The 17,812-nt window shown below is 50.1% G+C and overlaps 1 protein-coding gene across 1 annotated transcript in view; it reads right to left on the reverse strand.

Moving 5' to 3' along the window:
- Positions 1 to 4,418: 4,418 nt before the first annotated feature.
- Positions 4,419 to 17,812, reverse strand: part of ELFN2 (extracellular leucine rich repeat and fibronectin type III domain containing 2) — a 53,082-nt gene continuing 39,688 nt past the window's right edge. Inside the window, exon 3 of the mRNA XM_030479003.1 lies at positions 4,419 to 7,782. Coding sequence (XP_030334863.1) covers positions 4,715 to 7,141 — 2,427 coding nt within the window. The 5' untranslated portion in view covers positions 7,142 to 7,782 and the 3' untranslated portion in view covers positions 4,419 to 4,714. The remainder of the gene's footprint in view (positions 7,783 to 17,812) is intronic.

The raw sequence follows: 17,812 nt of genomic DNA on the forward strand, positions 1-17,812 counted from the left end.
AGCTGCCCACCCTGTAGCGCTGAGCTCTGCCCTACAGAGGTCACAGCTTCTACACCATGAAGTCTGCCCAGCTTTTCTCTTGGGGCACTGCTAACCCCACCTCCTCTCAGAGAGCCTCCAGCCCTGCACTCAACCCTTTCTCTCTCTGGTCCCTTTCTCCCTTTACCATTCCATTTTTTCCAGTATGGCCATCTCTTCCCCTGTTCTTTGCAGCCTGTCCCTCTTCTTCACCCTCTCCATCTCCTTCTACCTGTCCCTTCTTTGTCTCACGATTTCTTGGTCCCCCCACACCTTCCTCACCCCTGTCTGCCCCTCCTCTTTCTTCCTCAGCTCCTTCTTCCCGTTCCCTCCTGCATCTCCCCCTCCTTCCTCCAGGCCCGTATGGCAGAGCCTCCTCCAGGAAAGCAGGCTGATTAGCATTGCAAACACACACAGGCCTCCTCAGCCCAACATAAATCTTCATTTGTCAGTCATGAATATTTCACACCTGCCTCGGGAGGGATTTATTCAGCATGGAAGAGTGGGGAAGGGGGAGAGGGAAACGGCAGCATAAGCTGGGGCAGCACCGGCAGGGATGGGGAAGAGCTCTGCCTCATGGAACAGCACACCTAGGGTCTCACCTTCACTCTTCTGGAGGAACCCACCCCAGGCTCCCCGCCAAGCCTGTTCCTGGGGGAAGAGGGCAAGTCAGCACCCAGCCTCTTTCCTCACCCTTCATGCTTTCCAGTGAGGTGAACTAAATCCCTGCTTTCCATGCCAAGACTAACCAACCCAGAAATAAAGTGTGAAAGGGCTTGTCCTGGTTCTGCCCAATGAATCCACTTTGCCCTGGGAGAAGGCAGAGGTGAGGGACTCTTGCCAAAGCCAAGCCACAGGGGGCTTACGAACTTCAGGCAGTCTCTCCATGCTTTTTACCATCACAGAGGTCTTAAAGGTCTCATCATGCCCTGCCCTCTGCCAGAGCCACCCACAGGAAAGGAGGGGTAGGACAGACCTAATCCAGAGCTCCCTGCAATCAATGAGAGGAAGGTGGTGGGAGGTCTTCAAGTGATTGCAACCAGCTCCACATCAAGCTTTCACTGTATCAGAGGTTTCCCTGCAGCTGAAGCACTCCTTATGCCCCCAAGAAAAGCCTTGCTTGTAGATCTGGGAAAGAGCAACCAGGGCATGGGGATGGTAGTGACCCATTTTCATAAAAGAAATGATCCCATTTCTTTTATGAGATCTATCTTGATTGGCCTCACTCCTGTTTCTAAATAATTAGGAGAAATTATGACCACTAGAAAGAGCCAGCATTTGGTATATGACACATCCCTCTTCACACACAGAACCCTGAAAAGCAGCTGAGAGACCACATTTGGGGTAAGGGAAGGGAGACACTGGAAAGAAGGAGGAATATTTCTTATGCAGCTGATTGGGTTGGGTTCTCTTTGGGGTGTGTACCCTCCCAAACTGGTAGGAGCCTCTCATAAAATCACATCAGGGATGAATGAAAGGAGCAGGGAAAACAGGGACAAGGACAGGAGAGACTATGGGGGAGAAGGTTAAATTCCAACAAACTGGCACATACACAACAGGTGTTTGCTCAGAAAAATACAGTAAAATCGTCATGCAAATAGAACGTTAAATCTGCTTTCCTCCGACAGGGCTGGCGCCACTTTGCGAGCCCTTGTCCCTGGGGAGGGAGCAGGACAAGGAAGAAGGGAGGAGGAAGGAAGGTGAGACTTTTTTTTCCCTTCCTTGCCCTCTTCCTCCCACAGAACAGTCCATCTTGTGCAAACTTCACCCACTGGTTTGGAGTGGGGGGCTACAATTGGGAGAGAAATGGCTTGTCCCTCCTACCCAGCCTTACTCCCACTGCAGGCAGAAGAAGGGCCTGGTGATAGCTGTATCCCTGACCTTTCTTTTCTGCCTCGCTGGGGTGATGGGGGAAGTGAGAAGAAACTATTACAGGTTAACACTCCCCACAAAAGTGCAGACTGAGCAGAACTGATTACAAGACCATACAGCAGAGAAGCACAGGGAGGGAAGAGGTGGGGAGAGGAACAGCACTCCATCCCCCCAGGCCTGTCATTCCCCTTATCCTGTCCAGTTCTGTGCGCCAGCCATTAGTCTTTCCTGCTTGGATGGCTGACATGCTGGAAGACCACTGGGCCTGCTCCATGTGGTAGCTGGAGAGATCTCTGCTGTGCCTAAGCATCACTCACAGCATTTACCTGTCTTGATTTGCTGCATTGTCCCAACATGGAGGGACAGCTGGCAGCAGTGATGTGACTTCCCTTCATCTTCCTGCACACACACACACATTAACAGACACAAACGTGTGCACACACACCCCTTCTTCTGGGTTGGACTGGCTTGTACAGTGTGGAGTCAGTCCCATGAATACTTCTGGACTCAAGGCAAAATGATGCTTTGACTGTGGGGAAGCAGGCTGACAGTGAAGGAGGCTGAGGCAATGGGATGAGGACCTAGCTTAGGATTGTTACCATCAGCATCCCTGCAAGGAAGGAACACCATAGGTCTTCACAGGTTTAGATCTTGGAGATCACCCCTCTGGTTTTCACACACAAGTCTCTGCCTACTGCTGTTCCTCACTTGCAGAAGATGAAGTCATGTCTCCTGTGGCATAGAAACCAGCTGGCATAGAAACCAGTTGGCAGTGCTACTGCCTGACAGGCAGGTTTTCCGCAGGCAGCATGGAAATCCCTCCCATGGAAGCTCCTACACCCTTATCCTTCTCCCAGGTCCCCCAGAAAACTGGGTCTTCTCAGAAATGCCTCAAAAAGGAAACAGCCACATAGGAAAGGCCAACTCAACACAGGCCCTCATCCTTATCCTGACAGAGGTGAACAATTATCGAGAATTGGGGTGTGCAGCTTATGCAGAGGAGGACCACTGTCCTGCATAAAGATGCACTCAGCAGGCAGCATCCCTGCCTGACAAGAAAACTTTGGGGAGATGGTGCCAAGATTGTGCTTTGTTGGGCTGCTCAGAAATGGGATGATGTGGAGAGGGCAGTAGGTTCATTCCCAACTCTGTGACAGATCTTCTATCCAAGGGACGGAGGTTAGGAGCTAGCAAGTAAAACTGGGGTTTTGCCAAGGCATTAAAAGATCCCTAAGAAAAGCTTGTCATGGCTAAATGTGAGGAGGTGGAAGATTTAGGAGGTGATATGTTGTTCTGACTCTCACAAGGAGAGGACACTGTCATCCAGAGGCTGGTATGCTCTTCTATCCCAGCACACACAGCATGGCTGCACAAACAAACGGAGTTTCTTTTGGAGCCATCCCTCCTGACCTATTCCCAGGCCTCATGCTCACATCCCTTTTGTTTCCTGTGCTCCTGCCTCAATCCTAGGCCGTTTCCTATCCATGCCAGAATGTCCATGGCTTATTCAAGAGGAAGCCACCTCATGGCTTTTCTGTCAACCCAGTGAGATATGCAACTGAAATCCTATTCCTCACATCCACCTGCAAGTGAGAAGGTTGAGTGACGCTCCTATGAACAACCACCCACCCCACACCCCTGGTGTAAGTAAGTCAGTTGGGAAGAGCTGCAGAAGCTTCGTGTAGAGCTTGTTCTACTGAGTTCCTCTCCAGGTGCCTTCCTCATAGTAAGGGAGATATGAACAGAGAGTATCAAACCTACAAGGTAGCAGTAGGTTTGCCTGAGCATAGGTGTGTATGGTGGGGACAACCTCTGACCTGTAACATTCATGAAAAGATGGGAACCCTTCACACCTCTGAGAGACCAGACCTTCCTGCCTTTTCCTCCACCACTCCTTGAGGACCTGGTTTGCCATGCCAAAGAACACATTCATACCCTGCCACCAACTGTCAGAAAACTGTCTCTGAGAATTCTGGAGAATGCCCATTACTCCAGAACTGCTGGTGCTCATCAGCAACAACATGGTGGGAGAAGGGAAGGAGGAAGAGCAGCAAGGGCACAGAGCGTGTTGTATGGCAGGTCCTACCTCCCATGGTCCTTCACACCTCCTCTCCTTTGTCTGAGGAGGATGGAGGTTTGCAAAGTACCTAGACAGAAAGGGTGAGCCTAAGGACCCTTAAGCAGAGAAGGGTAGGGAAGAGCGAAGGAAAAGAAGCGAGAGAACTTCTTCCAACAAATCCCATCTATCTTGGAAGGGGACAGGAGAGAAAGAAAAGACTCCACTGCCAAAGGAAATGAGGGAAAAATTAGTGATGGAAGATTTGGAAAAGCAGGTGTATCAGGAAGGCAGAGAAGCTTTCTAAACCAAATCCTCTCCTCCCACCCAAAAGAAAAATCATCCCTCAACAGGAACAGAAAGAGCAATAGTTCACAGCTGATTTTCATGCCCAGTGAGCGTCCATCCCTGCCTTTCCCCTGCCACCACTGCCACCCCCTCCCGGGCCATTCCCACCCACCCACACTCCAGTGTTGTTACCACAGTGTCAGAGCAGGACGCTCCTCCCAACCATCTGCAAGCAGAACAATGGTCCCCATAACACAGTAGAGACAATTCGGCATGTGTGTGTGTCTGTGTCTGTGTCTGTGTGTGTGAGAGTTTTCTGCTGTTGTTGTTGTAAACTTTAAGAAACGATTTTGTCAGTTTTGTATTTTCAGGAGTATTTTGTTGGTGGTTTATTTTTCACAGTCAAGTGGCATTTTTTTTTTCTGGTTTTTGGGGGGGGGTCTTGTTTTGTATCGTTTCCTTGGAAAGAGCGAGGGAGAGTCACAGCTTCTGCTGAGCAGAGACTCCTTTCCAGTAATCCAGGATGTCATGCAGATCCTCATCCTTGGCAAACTGAACTTTCTTCCGCAGGGCATGCCCAGCTGCCATGTAAACCTCCTCCCTGTGGTGCTTCTTGTAAGGCCGGAATCGCTCCCAGATCTTGTGGGTGCTCTCTGATGAGTACTCAGGGCTGGAGGAGTAGCCTGAGAAGTAGTGTCTGGGGGAGAGCTGGGAGTACGTGGAGTCTCGCTTGGACCGGGAGAGTGGCTTGAGGAATGACACCCTCTGGCTCAAGGTGTCAGCACTTTCCTCATAGTACAGGGCTGGGAAGGAGTGACGGTGCTCACTGCAATGGTAAGAAGGCTTGACCTCCAAGTGGTGAATGGCGCCCGGGGACACCAAAGGAAGACGATCCAAAGGGCTGTTAAGTGGACTGCCCTTCTCAATGTATTTGGAGTCAGACTTGCTGAGTGGTGGGTGGTCAGGCACATCCAAGCTGAAGACCTTGGCGCTCTTGATGGAGCCACTAGAGGAGACACTGCAGGTCTTTCTGGCCACGGCAGCATCAGCACTGAGCTGGCGCTGCAAAGGGTGGTGGGAGCTTTCCTTGTAGGGTGGGGAAAGAAAGCTGGGCCGCTCTAGCCCACCCGAGGAACTGGCTGGGATGGACTGGCACTCAAAGGCCATGTCTGAGTCAACACCAGTTCCACCACCCAGGAAGGAGGCTGTGTCCAACTTGAGGGCATCAATGCAGTTGTTGATGATCTGGTTGACCTTGTCTACCTCCTTCGCTATAGTAGAGATCTCAGCAGCTGAGCCTTGCCCATTATCAAGCTCCCTCAGGTCCTCATCCCGCTGGGTTCGCTCCAGCCCATCCCCACCACCAGTCCGCACCTCAATGTAGTTACCTTTAGTGGTGACTTTAGGAGTCTCCATCCCAGTCTCTATTGACTTTGATGGGGGCAACTTCTCCCCAATCATGGAAGGGATGGAGGACATCCGTGAGACAGGGATGACTGGTGGCTCACCCAGCTTCTGGGAAGGATGGACCATGGTACTGGTATCAATATCTGATCCATAACGCATTTCCAGAATGGTCTTTTTGACATTGAGGGACTTCTGTTTCTCCTCCTGCATCCTCCGCTTCCGCAGGCAGTAGTACACCACCCCCAGGACAATGACCATCCCAAAAAGGCAACCCAGGGTGGTCATGATATAGTGGGTAGTGGTGGAAGTACTGGAAATAGGGTCCTCCCTGCCTTTGCTCCGGGTTGCAAAGGTCAGGCAAGTGTGGTTGTAGCGCCTGTTGTTGCGGATGGACGCCACACAGAAAGTATAATCAGTGTGGGCCTTCAGCTTGTTGACAGTGACATATTCCTTCTTGCTCTTCAGCGTTGCTATGTCAGAAACGTAGCTATTGTTGTATTGGACCAGCACATACATCTTACTGTAGGGCATGGGGATGGTTACCATCAGGATAGCTGAAGTGATGGTGACATCATGGAGCTTGATGCTGGGACTGAAGGAGGAGTCAGTGGTGGAGGATGCTGGAGGCTTGACTGAGAGGAAGTCCCCAGGGCTGATGGCTGAGCCCTCATCCAGGTCTCGCTGGGAGTCAGGGGTATAAGGGGTGGGGTTGACCCTGGAGAGGGAGGGGATGGTGCCACCTCTGCACATGGACTGGAAGATGGTGATGGCGTTGCGGTTGTGGTGAGGCCTAGGTACCAGGAGCGGGTACCCAGCGAACTCCCGTGGACTCTCACACTGGAGCCGGTCATAGTTCTTGGTGACATTGTTGAAGACCGCCAGCCAGTTAAGAAAGCTGTAGAGGCTACAGTCGCAGTTGAAGGGGTTGCCAGCCAGCTCGCACACCATCAAATTGCTCAAGCTGGTGAAAGTGTTGCCCTCCAGTCGGCTGAGACGGTTAGATGACAGGTCAATGCTAATCAAGCTGGGGCACTCAGAGAAGGCAGTAGGGGTGACCAGCTCAATTAGGTTGTGCTGCACAAAGAGGAACTGGAGACGCGCCATGCCCCGCAACATACCCTCTGTCAGGTTGGTGAGTTTGTTGTAGCCCAGCTGTAAGACCTGGAGGTTCGATTGGCCCATGAAAGCCCCATCCTCAATATAGGAGATCTCATTCTTGGTCAGGTTCAGATCAGTCAGGTTGCCGAAGCGGTTGAGGGATGAGTACAGCACCACTTTGAGCTTATTCTCGTTCAGACGCAAGTCGTGCACCGTGCTGTTGATGTGCTGGGGAATGGTCTCATATGGGGGCTGGTTCTGGCTGCAAATGGCCAGCCACACATAACCTTTGTCCCCCTCAATCAGCCAGCAGTCACCTCGCACGGTGCCAGGGGAAAACAAGCAGAGCAGGGCAGCTGCCCACAACCCCAGGCACATCATGGTCTGCAGTGGTGCCCTCATCAGGATGGGAAAAAAAAACCCACAAGGAAGAACCCAAATCTCAGGACCACAGCAAAAAGAAACTGAGGGGCAAGGGGAAGAGAAAGGGGCAGTAACTGGGCTTTAGCAATAGAAGGGAATGAGCACCCCAGTCCTAGTGGGTGTCGTCACCATTGTTTCTTCTTGCCCTCTGGGTCAAGCCAGGAGCATGGAGCAGGGGGAACACGTGCAACCCACTTCCAGCACACACAAAAGCTGTGACTGTGAATAATTGGTCTGGAAGGGAACTACCTTGTGCTTCTTTTCTGAACAAAAATTCAGACCGAGGGTAATGAATCTTCTTTGATGCTCACGAATGACTCGCTCACCTTTCCCACTTTTCTCCCTCCCACCCACCCCCCACCCACACCGAACACACCCCAAAATCAACCCAAGCCCTCCCCCCTCTAGTCTTCCCTTGCCCCTCCACGGTGTGATTTGGAAGAACAAGGCAGGGTTGCCTCCTCTGTCGCTCACGCTCCCTCGGTTCCTTCTCCTTCTCTTCCTTCTTCCCCAGGTTCCCTCTGAGACGCTTCAGAGCTTCAGATCAAACATGTCGAAAACAAAAATACAGAGAGGGAAAGAGCAAGTGCATATGAGAGAGATCCATCTGTCACTGGAATCTGGAAAAGAAAGCACACAGGAGACAAGAAGAGGCATCAGTTGGAGGGGTCTTTGAGATAAGAGTATAGACAGCAAGGTTTCATGAGAGGAGGGAGATGGGGAAGAAACAGCATTATGGGGGATGCAGGCAAGAGAGGAATGATACTGTCTGCCATGCTGATAAGCCTTTGAGAAGGGAACCTTCATGACATATAATCCCTTATCAAGGGTATGCAGAAAGGTACCAGGGCTCCCTCAAGTAATGTGATCACAGCTAGGGACCTGTGGGAAGGCAGCAGTATGGGGGGAGAAGGGGAAGGGAAGGAGGAAGAGGGATGGAGAACATAAGGCTGTTATTTCAGGGGCTCAAAACTCCCAGGGTAAACAAAAGCAAGCCCCAAGCACAAGCCAAAGCTACAGATTTCCAGCCACCTGAAAATGATGTACACGGAATGTATGAAGCAGAGAAAATGCGGACAAGTCTTCCCTCCTGGAAAAAAAAAAAAGAACAAAACACTTTTTTGTTTGTTTCCTTCCTTCCTTGATGCAAAAGGGATAAATAATTCAAGTCATGTGTAACCACTGTGCTCTAAAAATTGTTCCTACCTCTTGATGCATGGACAAGGCTCTTGAGGTGAGCCAGCCCAGCCTGAGCATGCTAGGGGGCAGGGTGTAGACATTGTGTCGAATACCAACCTCTCAGCCAGCAATGCCAGCAGTCCTGAGCTGGAGCACATCACCCATCTACCCCCTACACATCTCCCACCTTTGTAGTTTGCCACCCACCTCTCCTCGGGGCTGTGAACACTGCCCCTTTGTAGGAAAGGACACCTTGCAGGAATGCTTCAATGCATTTCTGGGCTCGGGGCAAGCTCCTGGTCCTGGCTGGGAAGGGCAGCCTGGAGCACCCTTCCCTCCAGCTACAGCTTCAAACCTTCTCCCACTGTGCTGAGACACGAGCCTGGCAGGGGTATCCTCAGGCAGCACAGAGGAAATGATTTCATACAGCAGATAAAACATGTGGGCACCGCACTCTCTTCATTTATTTATTTATTTTTATGGGAAAGACAATAAAAAACAGAGAAAAGGATTCTTAGTTAATGAAAAACTAAGGTCTCCTCTTGCCCCTTTTATTGGTGAGGGGAGGCTGCTCACTAAAGACAGTGACAAAGCTCTTGCTGAAAAAGCTGAACCGATTTCTAGCACAGAGACACAAAAGGCAGAAATAAAATGAAGGAAGATAAATGGAGGAGGAGTGAACCCTTGAGAAACAAGGCTTACAGTTGTGGAGAAATCTGAGCTGATTTGGGCCTGTGGAATTACCAGGCCAGCTGGATTAAAGGATCAGAGATAGTGTCATAGAGAAACACTTAAATATTCAATAATCCAAAAAGTAAAGCCAAGATGGAAAAGGGGAGGGGGAGAAGAGCTAGACCAATGGAAAAGGCAGAGAGAAAGCCTCTGTTCCCTACAGCTCATCATCTAAGGCCACCAAACTCATGTCACTTATGGTTGTCATATGATGGCCTCCAGCTGCTGCCTCAGCTTTGCATCAGTCAGAACTGCAGCAGAAGGCAGAGGTTTTTACAGTCTGTTGCTTTGTTCCTCAGCCTTATAATCCAATGAGAAATAACTTCCTGACACTATCTCTCCAGATACATCAGATAGGATGCACATCTGGCTCTCCACAGGTTGTGACCCACAGGCATCTGATACTCCTCAGTACCAGTCCCACCTTTTCCAGAGGTGACTCCATATAGAGATACAGCCAATCCCCCATACCATCTCTGTCCCTTTACCTTTCTTTCTAACGCTTCTTCACTTTGCCCAGTCTCTTCCACTGAACAGAAGAGTGATCCATACTATCACACTTTTGCCCATTTGTGTCCAAAGTATGTCCATCCCAGGAGAGGCTGGGGCATCATTTCATTCACTAAGCTAAGTGAAAATCTTAGCTAAGGTTTTAGCCAGCATCCATCTCTGAGCATTTTGCTTTAGCCTGTCTGTCTCACCTTGCCAAATACGATGCACAATACCCAGCTCCACAGAGGAACATCTCAATCCCCTTGATTTGACCCCTTCTGGTAGAGCAAACTGCTCCAAAAGCTGTGCTGAATTCATCATTGCCTGCTGTATCTTGTTCATGGTGCACAGGGAGAAAATCTGACGACAGGACTGCATTGCTCTGCAGCAGCCCCAGCAATCGCAGAGAGCCACCCCATCCTACTCAAGTTGCTGCACACAGGCAGCACAGAGAGGGCTTGGAAGAGGAGATGTCCTAGCAGCCTGGAAAGGAAGGAGGTGGCTGCGTTAGGGGCTGGATGGAATGAAGGTGGTGTTTATCCTTGCTATGTGTCAAAATCAAGGGGACCATGCAGAGAAGACCTGCTCCCTGTCTACCTTCCACCTTGGCTGTGCAACCTTGCCTCAGCCACAGACCAAAGGAAGGGCCAAGCTATTCCTCAAGCCAAAGTCATTGGTCTCTTGGGTCCCCAAGGTGGCAAGCAACTCCATCCCAGAGGAGAGACACAAGCAGTTGTGGAGAGCCTGGTTTGGAGCGGGGCTGTGGTTACAGGCAAGAGGAACAGTTGGGATATGGGATCTGTTTTATAGGGCACATGAAAGGTCACCACCCTCATGTGCTGGGCCTACTGTCTGTAGAGTTCTGATGGTCTTCAGCGTAGCTCAAGACAGCTCTTAGAACATGCCCTTGGCTCCTGGCCATCCTCACGAATGCAAAAGCATCAAGTAACAGTAGTGGCATTGTGCCCATGAACGGCTGTACCCTCCTTGGCTGGCACAAAGTCAACCCATCAGCTCCGAGCTCCCAACGATTTCCCTCTGGTTTATTCCCTATTAATGGATGCATCAATGTTATTGGCATTTCCTTGCACCAGAGTGTTTGGAGAAGAGCAGGAGGCCATGGGAATGGTTCCCCTGCTCAGAACGAAAATGGAGGGAGGAGACCCCCAGATCTGAGTCAGGAGCTGGATGTTGTGACAGACACAGGCAATTCTGATAGCCTTTGGCTTGAGGATCAGGGTGGCACAGACAGTGACACAGGAGTACAGTCACTAGTTAGACGGCAGGGTATGAGGGCGGCTTAAAATACAACCACTAAAAGTGTGGACAGACATGATATGAGCAACAGAGACGAGCTGGGGGCTGAGGAGGTGGAAAGACTATGACTGAGAAAGGATACAAGGTCTAGAGGGCACGGTGTAAAAAAGCAACCAGAAAAGACTCATACAGCAGCAATTTGGGCCTGAAATTCTGACCTTGTCAACCTTGTCCTCCTGGGGCCCAGTTCACTGGGAAAAACAGCACTTAATTCTACCATTGCTTAAACGGTGCTAAGAGCCTCCTATTAGAAATGCATGCATTAAAACCTGCCAAACACTCTTGGTTCCTCTGGGGACACCCCGAAACCAGGCCAAAGCTCCTGCTGCTTTCTTAGGCTTTGTGCTGCAGCTGGGCATCAGCCTTCTTCCCAGCTCAGCATGCTGCCTGCTCCCAGCAGGCCGCAGGGCACAAACACCATCTCCAAGGGGCTCTGCCTCCCAGGGTTTCTCTACTCACCTCCTAGAAAGGAGGCCTTTCCCAGGGGTGCCTGGTACTGAGGGCTGGTGCCTTATTGAAGGGCCTCTCCACATCTGCTGGATAGTTCCTATAATACACACTGGTCTTATGCATCACTGCAGCTGCTTCAAATCACCACCCAGAGATGGCCTTTGCTTTTGCCCCTGGCTATAGTGAAAGGACAGCGCCATGGGACAAGTTCACAGCACAGCTATGGCTCTTACACAACAGCAGCCCAGCAGCCCCTTTCCTCTCAACCCTGCTGATTCCAGGGATGCTCCCATTTATCCCAGGAGTTACCATCAAGTCACTCAGCAAAGAACCTGTGGCTGTGCCCAGAGGTTCTCCAGAAGGCCTGAGAAGTTTGGGACCAAGAGGAAGCCTGATGACCTGTGGATTTGTGACAAGGAAGACATGAGAGAAGAAAGAGAGTGTCTTACACTGCAGCTTCTCTGATGTTCACCAAAGGTTGAACTCACACAGCACTCTTTCCTCTAATGGAGCTCTGTTAAGGTTTCTCTCGCACTTACTCCCTTCTCTAATTTATGCCCCTATTTTCATGAAACACAATCAGATCTCAGCATCTCTGAAATCCACTCCAATGTTACATTTTTTTGAAATTGGCCCTGTAGCTTCAAAAACCTAGAGGTCAGAGGAGCTGGCTTAGGCAGAAACATAAAAAGGGGGAAAAGAGCTGTAAGGCCACCCTAAAAAGTCATGCAACAAAAGGTGTTTTCATTTCATTAACCAGACAAAGCCTTCATCCCTTACAGGAGTTGAACTGGTATCAGTGCATCCTGCTGAAGGGTGACCACTCAGTGTTAGAGGCTCTGTGAGTTTTGGCAGAGTGCTGTCACAAGAGAAATCTTGTGCTTCAACTCCGGGCAGGTTCATTTTGCCACATACAAATCCACAGTGCCTGCTGGGAGGAAAATCATCCCTCTGAAAGCCGGGGTGGCCCTGCCATGAGTGAGGAGGAAGCTCACAGCTCCCAAACTCCAGCTGTACCTGACACAAGGAAGCCCAAAGCACCAGGATCCTAGCAGGACACTGCAGTGGGGAAACCCATAGAACCATAAAGGATCTCAGCTGCTTCTCACAGGAGCTGCGAGGATGCTCACAGTGCTCCAATTCCAGTGAGCAACTATGGGCCCCTGCACAGAGGAAGGGCAGAAGGCTGCAATACAGGCTGTAGGACTGTCCCAAAGATATGCTCCTCTGCAGTCCTGCCCTTCGGCAAGTTCTGGACACAGGAAGCATTCAGGTGTTAACCCAAAGTTACCATCTGCTATATATGTGCACATATATGTGCTCAAGCAAACATACAAACATTGACTCCAAACCTTTGCTGAGCCAAACAGCTTAAAGATTAACCATGAAAAAACCCAACATAGGGCTGTATATAAAAGCCCTGCCCTCCCATTGAGCCTCCCCAACAGTGATTAGATGCCTAATTTGTTAGGCAGCAAGAAAGAGAGAATGGGAAAGCTCAGGGGAGAAAAATGAAGCTGCTCAGAAGCATGAAAGGAGAGAGAGAGCTTTAGAAGCGTAAATCTTATTTTCGAGTGATAAATACTGGCAGAAAGGTCTTTCATATGCCAGTGGTTCCCTGGCAGGCCAGAGAGCCTCTTTTGTTTTCCAAAGTGAAATTTTATATTAATATGATTATTGAAGATTAAGGGTGATTTGCATCAAGCCAGCTCCACTTAGCCCATGGCAGCAGCCCACAGGAGTGCATGCGTGGGGTTAGCTGGGGGAACAGCCTTCTCCAGGTAGAATAGGCTGTCAAGAGATTACAGGTTCCATAAAAAATACTATGAGCAATAAAGCCGCCTTCACCAGTCTCCCTCCAGGGGTGAGGGGGGCCTGGGAAACATCGCTCCCCTTGGTGTCATCTCATGAGCCCAGACATGAGGCAGTGGAAAAGCTTAGAAATAATACCTGTTGGTGATGGGGAGGGACTGTGGGGTCTATGCGTCTGCAGGGACCTGCCATAGGGAGCACAACAGCAAGACTGGCTCTGCCTGTGCACATGGATGGGTATGCGTGTGTGTGAGTCATGGTAGAGAAAGGGGTGGCAGTTTTGGCTCTGGGGGTGTGAGGTAGAGGAGGAGTATGTGTGGAGGAGTTGCTATAGGTGGATGTAGGGGGCTGGGTGTGGATGTGGTTGATCACTCTGTGAAGCAGAGAATGAATGCTGGCTCCTCAAGGGAGGACGAATTGCCATGGGGAACCAGGCAAAGCGCTGGTTGTGAGCGTATATGTGCGTGCGCATGTGTGTTTGCATGAAGCAGTCACTGTGGGAGTGTTGACTGTGTGTGAGGAGCCGTAGGGAGCTGGGTGGGAGCACAGGCTGCAGGTAGGCGTGCGTGGATCATGGGAGACAACCACGGCGAGTGTGTGTATGGGAGAAGGGCTGTAGGAAAGGGGTGGGAGCACTCCTTCTGTATGTGTCCCCCAACGTGAATCACAGCAGAGAGCAGGGTCTGAGGCCTGGCTCTATGCATGTGCCCGTGGGAGAGAGTTGCTGTGGTGGACAGGGAATGACCTGTGCTCTGCATGACTGTGTGTGTGAGCTGCTGCTGGTAACAGGCCAGGAGTAGGGCTCTGGGGACATGGAGGGAGCTGCTTGTAGGGAGCAAGGTGGGTGCACTGGATCCGTCTGTGTGCAAGGCATTGCTGCAGCAATGTCCCAGCACGAGGCCAGGAGAAATTCTTGCACTCTATGTGATGTTACTGCAAAGATCTCCATCCCCTAAGGGTCACCATGATGCCTCTGCTGTCCTGTGCTGGCCTTGCTGCCCTATTTGCTACAACAGCAGCTCTTGGCTTTCACTGAGCTGGCTGCGAACAGGTCCACAAGCAATTTGAGAGATGCCCTCACTCAAACCAAGCATACCTCCAGTATATCTGAATGCTAAATACATCTCCAGCGACCAAGTGGTACCAGTTTGGAGTGCCCCCAAACATGCTATGCTGCAGGTAGAGCAGCAAAGGGGCACAGAGGGGGTTAGTCCTTGCACTGCAGCTCACTAGTGTCTCTTGCTGGAGGGACTCAGGCTCACATAGGTCCTGGGCTGGCTGAGGGTAGCAATCACTTTACAAGGTGCACTGGCAGCCAGTCATCCTGTGGAGGATACCTCCAGGCCTGGAAACTCCTGCAGGGCACAAGCATTGGCATTCCAGTAGCTTCAGTGTGCTTTTGCCTTCCAGTACAACTCCAGATTGAAAACTCCAGAGGTCAAGCCACCATTCCAGTGACAGAAAGGGGCTGCCCTTGCCTGGCCTTCTCAGCCAGGGTCTCTGACAGTCATATGTTGTTATCCCAAGTCATTAGTCTGCAAAACGTCAAAAGATGGGGCAGCGCCTGTGCTCAGCCTTCCCACAAATGGACAGTCAACCAGAAGCAGAAGCTCCTACAGATGGTGGTTCAAACGCAGCAGATGCAGTCCTGATCTGGTGTGGGGCAGAAGCAGAGGAAAGGTGTGGGGGGACATGGAGGAGCTGTTTCAGGTGACCCAAGAGTGAAATACTGTGGCAGCACAGGCTAATGGGAACACTTCAGCCCCGCAAAGCTCTCCCTCCCATCAATGCATGCCTGAATTCAGGAAGAGGAGTAGCCCCATGCATTATGTTTCCACACGGCTGCTTCCACCTTCACTCCATCCTCCACTTCCAAGCACTGGCACAGCTCAGCCCCGCTGGGGAGGGGCCCTCCTCCCAGCCAGCTCGCCTACCTATACTTCAGGCTAGATCTGACATGCATTTTGACACAGCCGTGCCTCCCCTCTCTTTTCCCCACTACCTTACCTTGTTTAGAGCCTGTTTTTTTCTTCCATTGCCAAAACACAATGACTGTTATAATTAACAGATTATCTCAGTGCGACAGCTGCAGTCCTTTGAAAATTAGGTTGAATAACAGGATCCTGCCGTATGGTAATTTCTTTTCATCTCTCAAATATTTTCTCTCTCTCACTCTCATTTCTGTCTTATTTCTTTTTCTCTTTCTTTTCTCTCTCCTTTCTCCTACCTTTCATCAGCTCCCTGACTGCATGAGTGATACCTTTGGGGTGAGAATGTCTGAAGGGCTCTTTCTCCCTTCATCAGCTGTTTTCATTCCTCTTCTTTTATTATCACACCTTGCAGAGAGGCAGTGTTTGCAAGTCGGATCATAAACATGTCGGGAAAAAACGTGCCCACCAGAGGCCATGGTCAGGGGCCCAATAGCTCAGAAACGCTGCCTAGGTAATTTCATGGGAAGGGGAGAAACCGGGATGCAGTAACCTGAACACTTCCTGCAACTTTCCCACGAGGAGCTGAATGCAGCGTTGTGGCTGAGTGGTTAGTATTGAGCTAACCCGGGAGCTCTACCTACCCACCTACCCACCCGCCTTCTTGCTGACTCAGCATCTGCCCCTGACTCACCACTTGCTCACTGAATGGGGACTGGCAGTACTTATACGGCATCCTTCCCTCTCGCTAAGGCAGTAGCTCTACCACTTACCACCCCCTCTCCCCATTATCCACCTACATCTGTCTCTCTATCGACTCAATCAACCCAAGCCAGCCAAAAAAGCAGCTTGCTGGAAATTCAGGGTTTCAAAACCAAAATAAGAACTAGTGCTGCTCCCAGCTGGACCCAGATTCTGGGCTCTGGAAATCTGCCCCTCCAGGACTGGAGATTCCCTGGCCCCTGCTGCAAACTGGACTGATCCATTCAATGAAGTGGCAGGACTCCTTTGCCTCTGCTTGGGCAGACATGCTAACACAGCGTTTCAGGCTGTGAGGATGACCAGCCAGACATGCGGGACAGGTCTGCTGGGATGGTGCCCTGGATTTGGCAACTGAAAGGTTTCAAGTTCAACATGTTCTGGACTCAAGAAATTTGCAGCTTTGTCATCTACTGCACCAAGAGCATTAGTTAATTATTCTCGATGCCTGGCTTGAACTCCTGCAAAATGCCTTGATCCTGCACTGCTCATTTCAAGCGTGTCCGTAATCTATACAGCATTGTCTGTTACAATTAAACACTGCTTTTTCCTTTTGAAAAACAGGGCAGTATTCCTCCACACCACTCATCCATCACAGCCTAACCCACCTCTGCAGAGACCAGCATCAGCTGAGTCCTGGGCCCCCCTCTGCCTCCTCATCACAGCCATTTCCTCTCCTCTCATGGAGTTCCACCTCATTTATTTCCTTAATCCTGACTCAGTAGAACAGAAACATGTTGTCACCATTATTCTGCCAAAAGCCAAGTAGAGTCTTTTAACAAACACTCATCTGTTCCATTGTGTTTCAGCAGTCTCCAGTAATGCTCCTCCTCCTTGTCCATGATCTCTCTCCTTTCATCCTTTGCTACCCTCACCCTGCATTCTCCCTTTGCTTTTGCTCCAGGCCCCATGTCGGCTCGAGGCACTTATAGCGCATCTCCTCATTCATTCACTGTCACTTACCCAAATGCTACCTTCAGTCATTAATTCTCCGCTTTTTCTAGTAGCATCCCTCCTCTGGGTGCTCTGTACAGTCCTACTTACGTATCCAATAATAGTATTTTCCCAATGAGTGAGTCATATACCCCTTTGCTGACATTTAGAATTCTCCTTGTTCTTTGAAATACGTTTATTCATTCCCCCTCTCTACAATTATATATGTCTACTCATGATGTTGCATTTTCTACAGCAGCCATGCAGCAAACACTTCATCCATGCAAATAACTCAACAAAATAATTGTCTCTGCTGGTACCTTGTCATCCTCCATTTTAATTATGTAGGACAAAGCTAATTCAAGCTATGAAGCAATCAAAAATAGAGGACAACTTAATTTAAAAAGCACCCTACCCTTTCCTTTGTTCTTGCTCAGTCCAGATTTCAATCTTTTTTTTTTTTTCCCCCCACTTATTTACTGCTCTGCTTCTTTCAATGCTGTTAGTAGCAGAGGCTGCAATGGATATCGAGCCTCTGATTTCCTAGGTGCTGTAAATACCTTCAGTGAGAAACAAACTTTGCTCCAGACTATTTCCAAGCTGAAGGGACAAAACAAAAGGAGTACCACTCAGCTAACGGGGACACGTAAGTGTCTTACCTGCTTACCCAGGTAATATACACTCCATGATCGGGGAGTGATACCACATCCCCCTAAATCTGTCTCCAGGTAGCCCTAGCAAGTAATTCATCTGGCAGTCCCTCCTCATTCCTCACCATAGCCCTTATTCCTTCTCCCACGCTGTTCTTTGCTTCTCTTCTAGTCACCCTTGCATATGCCATATTTTATTTATTCCTTACTACTCCTCTTAATCTGCACAGGCCAAACCCTAAACTCTGTAGTCACCCTGACTCACTTCCTACCCAGGAAAAGCAACAATATAAATCAGTGGGAAAGCCTGTGATGTCAGTCTGGACAGAGACTGATACTGCACGGGGACTCCTGCACGATTATTTCTTGTTCTCTTCTCACTCATTCAGGTCTCCATT

Source organism: Strigops habroptila, chromosome 3 (assembly GCF_004027225.2).
Source record: "Strigops habroptila isolate Jane chromosome 3, bStrHab1.2.pri, whole genome shotgun sequence".
In the NCBI taxonomy this organism is placed as follows: Eukaryota; Metazoa; Chordata; class Aves; order Psittaciformes; family Psittacidae; genus Strigops; species Strigops habroptila.